General features: G+C 66.4%; 2 protein-coding genes across 2 annotated transcripts in view; both read right to left on the bottom strand.

Moving 5' to 3' along the window:
• H696_00549 (hypothetical protein) overlaps positions 1-1,235 on the bottom strand; it is a 1,671-nt gene extending 436 nt beyond the window's left edge. The window contains exons 1-5 of the mRNA XM_009494425.1: positions 1,082-1,235; positions 856-960; positions 656-702; positions 355-448; positions 53-236 (exon numbers count right to left, since the gene is read on the bottom strand). Of these exons, the coding sequence (XP_009492700.1) occupies positions 53-236; positions 355-448; positions 656-702; positions 856-960; positions 1,082-1,156 (505 nt within the window). The 5' untranslated portion in view covers positions 1,157-1,235. The remainder of the gene's footprint in view (positions 1-52; positions 237-354; positions 449-655; positions 703-855; positions 961-1,081) is intronic.
• Positions 1,236-2,273: 1,038 nt separating this feature from the next.
• H696_00548 (hypothetical protein) lies at positions 2,274-2,612 on the bottom strand (the record flags this gene model as incomplete). Its single annotated transcript, XM_009494424.1, has 1 exon — positions 2,274-2,612. One exon carries the CDS (start codon positions 2,610-2,612, stop codon positions 2,274-2,276), a length of 339 nt encoding a protein of 112 aa, XP_009492699.1.
• Positions 2,613-6,036: the final 3,424 nt, after the last annotated feature.

The following is a 6,036-nucleotide window of genomic DNA, read 5'->3' as shown; positions in this document are numbered from 1 at the left end:
GGGGGGGGGGGGGGGGGGGGGGAAGGGAGGAGGAAGGGAGAACCACACGCACCCGATTCGAGATCGGCCTCATCGATGTAATCCGGCACATCATACCCACGGCCCATGATCTCTTGGATCTCGTTGGCCTGGTCCATCATGTCCTGCAGGTCGTCCTGGATGGCCTCGATCTTGTTGATATCGAGGCGCTTGTACTCACGCTTCATGTCCTTGGCAGTCTGCTTCATGGTCTGGGCCTGTTTGTGGGGAAGCGAGTGAGCCCCGATCACCACCGGAAACAGAAGAGTGAGTGGGGGGTTGGTCGAGAAAGAGACGGGAGGTCGAAGCGGTGCGGGCCACATGCGGAGAGCGTACCGTGTCGATGGTGAGGCGAAGGTTCTCGGTGGTCATCTGAACCTGGTCCACGCTGAAGGCCGTCTGGAGCATGGAGTTCTTCTGCTGCTCGTATCTGAAGGGAGAGGGAGGAGAGGAAGGGAAGAGAGTCCAAGAAAAGAGAGAGAACGAGAGGGAGAGAAAGGAGGAGAAAAAGAGGGAGAGAAAGAGAGAGACGAGATCGGTCGAAGAGAAGAAGGTGAGATGGATGGCGGGTTGACACAAGACAAGGAGAGGCGCGCGAAGCCGAGGAAACACATCAGCAAGGGAGATGCATACGCACCCGCGCTTCTGGCGAATCAGCATGATAGCCTTGTTTTTGAGTTGTTGCTGTGGGGATTCGCAGTAAGAGAGGCCGAGAGGGGGGGGGGGAGGGGGGGGGGGGGGGGGGGGGGGGGGGGGGGGGGAGGCGGTGAATATGCACGTTTCAGAGGAGCAGAGGGCGGGGGCAGGGGGAAGACAGGAGCAGCGAGTTAAACGCACCTTGGCCGAGCCCTCGGTCATCTTGGACAGACGCGTCTGGATGGTCTTCAGCTCAGCGTCAATCTTGTCGATCTTCACCTGAATAACATCGGCCCGAGACTCAAGCTAGATGCGGCGCGCGTGGCCAGCAAGGGGAGCGGAAAGACAAACGGTCAGGCGTGGGTGTTGCCCCAGGGCAAGAGGGCTGGGCAGGCAATCGGCCCAGGGGAAGAGACAGCAGGCGCACCCGATTGACAGTGTCGGCGGCCGAAGGGGGCGGAGCCTTGGCCGCGCTGCTGCTGCTTCCGAAGATGCGGTTCATGATGCGAGGAGCCCAGGGAAAGGAGGGAAAGGAGGGAAGGGAGAACGACGAAGGGGAGAAAAACGCGGGGGGGGGAGGGGGGAGGGAGAGAAATGAGGTGTGCATGGGTAGCAGCCGGGGTGGGCCCGGTGGGACGTAGGCTTGCTTTGAACCAAACTGTGCGACAGATGCCCCCCCCCTCCACCCCCCTCTACTTTCCAGTCTGAGAGAGAAACTGCCGGCCTGTAATCGGCCAGGGGAATGCGCCAAGGCAGGCGCCCCGCGGAGACCCCCCCCCCCGGCCAGGACGACATCCAGCCACGGACGCCAGCAAGGGTGAAGAGGTGGGCCCTCCTCCGCCCGTCCCTGATCGGCTCTTCCTATCTCGGCAGGGAGAACGGAGGGGGGGGGGGGATGAAGACACGCTCCCTGGTGCCCTCCCATGAATGGCGCCTGGCGGCCGCATCCGAAGACCCGCCGATTGGGTAGACTTCTCCTGGAAGGGGGGCGGGGTGTTTTGCGCCTCCGGCATGCCACCTCATAGAGTAGAGAGTTCCGGTAACATCAGGCAGCGCGCTCAAGACTCATGTAGCCCCGCTTGTGCGATGGCCCCCAGGCCCCGGAGTCTATGCCCAGCCTCGGGTACCGGCGCCGGGGGATGATTGGCGCGCCCTCCGTTTCTGCTTCTCTCGCTCTTTCTTTCTTTCTTCACACACACCTACGTTCTCCGTGCCGCCCCCCGCGCGCCTCGCCGCCCCATTCCAACCCTCTTGAACGGTGTTGATCGGCCCCGGAACTGGAGGTCGTCGAGGCGACCGCCAAAAGGGGAAAGCCTGCGGAATGCTCGGAAATGCCGTGCTGCGGGCATGTGGACAGTGGTGTGATTGGGGTCCGTTGTGACCTCATGGGCGTTGGCACTTTCCGGGTGCCCTCCTGCCCCACATCTCTTTCCACCTTGCCCTCTGCTGGCGCTCTCTCTCAATCGGATGGCGGGAAGAAAAACTGGGCGGACGATCGGAGAGTTTCTATTCTATTTTCTTTTATCATTTTGCCATTGCGGAGACCGAGAGGAAGAGAGTCAGGGGGAAGAGGAAGGACGAACGCCTCCGGGTCAGCACCGCGACGGCGGGATACGACACTAGGACCGGGCGCCGGTGGAAGCGGCAGCCGGCCCGGCATCCGGGACGTCCACTTCGTCCGGGTCGGCCTGAACTCGGAAGCCCTGGGGGAAGGGCTTGGTCGAGACACACTGCTGCCGGGATTTGCTCCAACGTGGGACACCGTAGGGGAAGTCCACCGGGGCCGCACGGTAGGAAGGATCGGCCGGATCGAAGAGCGTGGCAATGGCTCCCTCCAGCGAAGGGGGAGCCGGCGGGGAGGGGTACCTCCGCAAGAGGGCCTCACTGTGGACAACGCTGACTTCGGAAGCGTACGCCGGAGCCTGGGACGAGGGAGTTGAGGGCTCCACTGACGACATTGTCGAGAACCAGGGGGGCGGGGAGGGAAAGCGGGGGGGGGGGAGAGAGGGGCAAGAAGAGAGGAGGGGGGGAGTAAGAGAACTGGGGCCCAGGCTGTGGCTGTGACCACGTCGGTGGCTCTTTTTCCTTTTTCCGGCTATGCCTCTCTCTTCTCTGGGGATGGCCAAGAGGCGAGGGGGGGGGGTGCGGCACGGCGCGCACATACGCGCGTTCGGGGACAGACCCAGACAAAAAAGGGGGCCGGAGTACAGTCGAACGTGATGTGGGTGCGGGTGTCGCATGTGCCAGGTGATCCCTCTTGGCAGGGCGATTTGTGACAGGAGCGCCTCGGCTGCAGCCCCCTGACCAGACGCCCGGGGGGGGGGGGCGGGCGGTGGGCGATATTGCCTCCTTGCGGCCGCCCCCGCATTTTGATTCATGCAAGGGGCACGGGTGTGTTGTACCCTTCGGGGCTCGGCCTGCCTCCTGGCGGGACGGCATAAGTGGCCTTTGGTCAAAGAGGGGTCGAGACGATGTACGGCTGGCGAATTTTCCCCCCAAGATGCAGGCCGAGGGGGAAGCCATGCCGCGGGCGAAGCAACTTTCCCCCCCCCGCCCCCTCCCCCGCACCTGGCATGCACTCTGGGTACGCCCTCGCCGGGGTCTTCTCTCTCTCTCTCCCTCTCGTTCTCTCGCACAAGACTCTCCGGTGAGTTTTCCTCTGACCAGGGGAGGGGGCGGAGTCGATAGCGCCCGGCCTGTCGGGGACGCGGCGCCCTGTCGGAAAAAAGGCTGCCGATCGCCCGGCCACCGTGAGGGGCTTCGGCCCCGGGTCTTGGGCGGAAGACAGGCCACACCGCGCTGGGTGCCGTGGGGGGCGGGGGACGGGGAGGGGGTCATCCCGCCGTTGTCCCTGCATGGGGCCCCGAGCGGCGGGGGGATTGGGGGGGGGGCAGGGTCATCTCCAACCACGGGGGGGGGGGGGGGGGGGAGGACCGGTGGTCGGGCGCGATGGGTCCGCCGGAGCTGGGGTCTTTGTTTATCGGGTCCTGCGGCAGGGTGGGGGCGAGCCAGCTCGCCGCGGACCGGCCCACGAGTCGCCATGCTGTTTGGCGGCATGCCTCTCCCTTCCCCCGAAGAGGGGCAGATGGCCCCACCCTTCTGCAGCCAGGCGAGAGGGCCAGGCTGGGCCATGCCCCCGCCGTGTCGGCGCAGGGACCAACATCAGCGTGCGCGACGGAGCCGCGCACACAGGAGGACCAGCGTCAGGTGCGAGGCCTCGAGCATCGGGGGTGCTCCCCCCCCCGCCGCGCCGCCGCGCCCCTCAGTCCCCGTAGGGTGGTCTGCTATCCGAAATTCAACTACCGGCCTGACCGCCGGCGCCCATTTCACAATATGCCACGGAGGACGGGGTGGTCCTGCATGGCCCCCCCCCCCCCCCCCCCCCCCCCGGGCTTTTGGCGAGGGAGTCGGGCTTTTCCTTCTTCCCTTTCTTGCTCCCGTGTCCTGCCCTTTGGTGTTGCCCTTTGTGGCGCATGGGCCGGCCCGCCCAGGGTGCCGACATGCTGTGTGTCCCAGGGGCTCTGGCAGTCGCGTACTCCCGCCCGCCCGCCACCGACTCGGCCAGTCATTTTCGAGGAATCGGCATGCGCCAGCCGCTCAACCATCTTGGGGGCCTTACCACCCCCTCAAGAGGGGGGCAATGGACGCTGGGGGGGGGGGGGAGGCAACGCTTCCGGCACGCGCCCGTCCGGACGAGTGCTGGAGGCCACCCGCCGGCAGAGGCGGGATGGAGCACACGCACGTGCGCCCAGCCCGGCCGTCGGCCGGCCAAGGGGGGATCGGAGGCTGGCGCGGCCGAAGGGAGTAGTCGCTAGATCCGCGCGAGAGAAAAAGCAACGCGCCCCTCCCCCCCCCCCCCCCCCGCGCCCGCCCGTGTCAGGCCTGTGTGCCCCTGGGGCCGCGGTTTCCTGGAAGACCCTGCTCCCGCTCCCTGCCGGTCCCTTCTCAGCGAGGAGCACACATGCACACACACACACACACACACACCCCTCCCCTGAGGGCGCCCTCGCGCCAGATGTCCCCCGCAGAATATCACTCACTCGCGCCCCCGATGGAGCTCGAGCCCCAAAGGCCCGCTCCAGGGAGGACCATCCACGGAGCCCATCATGCATTTGCTGCATACCTTGCCTCCGCTACTGGGGAATAAATATTGCGTATTTTGAATGGATTACCCCGCCGGTCGGGTGCTTTTGCCGGCTGTAGCCCCCCCCCCTCCCCTTCCCGTAAGAGCCCTCCCCTGGAAACGCCCGCCGCATTCCTCCAGCAAGGACAAAGGCGCCCTCCGGGCTTGTGAGATGGGCCGGCGGACTGCGCCCGGGCTAACTCCAACGCCCTCCTTCTCTTCCGCGCCCCCCCCCCCGAGGGGCGACGAACATAGCGACCTTTGTTTGGTGTAGCCGGGTTGGGGACACACTACCAGATCCCGGGTCGCCCATTCTCCATATTCAGGCCGGTTGTTCTTCTCCAAGTCGCTTCCCGGGGGGCGGGCGGGGCGCCGGGGACGGTCGGACGCCCGGGAGCCAGGGACACACCTTCCCATCGTCCCTCGTCTCGGGGTCTTTTCCCACCCTCGGGACGTGGTCGGGGCCGGTCACTCAGCTGCCCCCGCCCCCCCTCCCCCTCCCGCCCCACGCTCTCGCCCATGTGCTCGCAGCCGGCCCCGCATGCGCGCCCGCTTGGCGGACACACCCGCGCACGCTCATCCCCCGGCGGGACTGCGTCCAGGCATCGGTCCTCCCTCCGGCGAGGGGTCCCCTAAGCCGCGGACGTCGGCCTGCCCGTCTCTGCCCGAGGCCCGCTTGCCTGGTTGTTTCCCGAAAGCCCACCCCGGGCCGGGCAAGCGGCCGGCCCCCGCCGCAAGTCGTCGCACTTTCATTTTCCCCGGCATGTCCCGGGGTGGGAAGGGCGCCCGCGGCTCCACGGCAAAGGGCAAGATCGCTATGGCAACATCTCGAGGCAAGTCCAAGCAGGAGAGGCTGGCGGTTCGTGCATGAGCCGCTGGCATGCATACCTGCGCGCGGGCATACATACCCACACACACATATACGCATGCTCTCATTATTCTCCTGGGATGAGGTTTAGTTTACGCTTGCCACCGGCCCCTTGCCAAGTGGCGGCGGCCCGGTGCCCAAGGCGCCGTAGGTGCCGCGCATGGGCCAGGTACCGGCCTGCCATCCCCCTCTACCATCCCGCTCCAGCATGCTCCGACATGCACACACACACACACACACACCAGGGGGAGCGGCTCCCCCTGAAGGAGGCGAGACCCGCCGCGGGACCTGGCCCCTCCTACCTGGCTGGCAGGCCCATCGGTTTGGGGGGGGGGGGGGGGGGTGCGGGTTGTTGTTCCCCCTTCCCCCCCCTGCTGGGGCTTTTCCACCC

Source organism: Fonticula alba (assembly GCF_000388065.1).
Source record: "Fonticula alba strain ATCC 38817 unplaced genomic scaffold supercont2.1, whole genome shotgun sequence".
Classification (NCBI taxonomy): Eukaryota; order Rotosphaerida; family Fonticulaceae; genus Fonticula; species Fonticula alba.
This window is presented reverse-complemented; position numbering and strand designations above follow the sequence as displayed.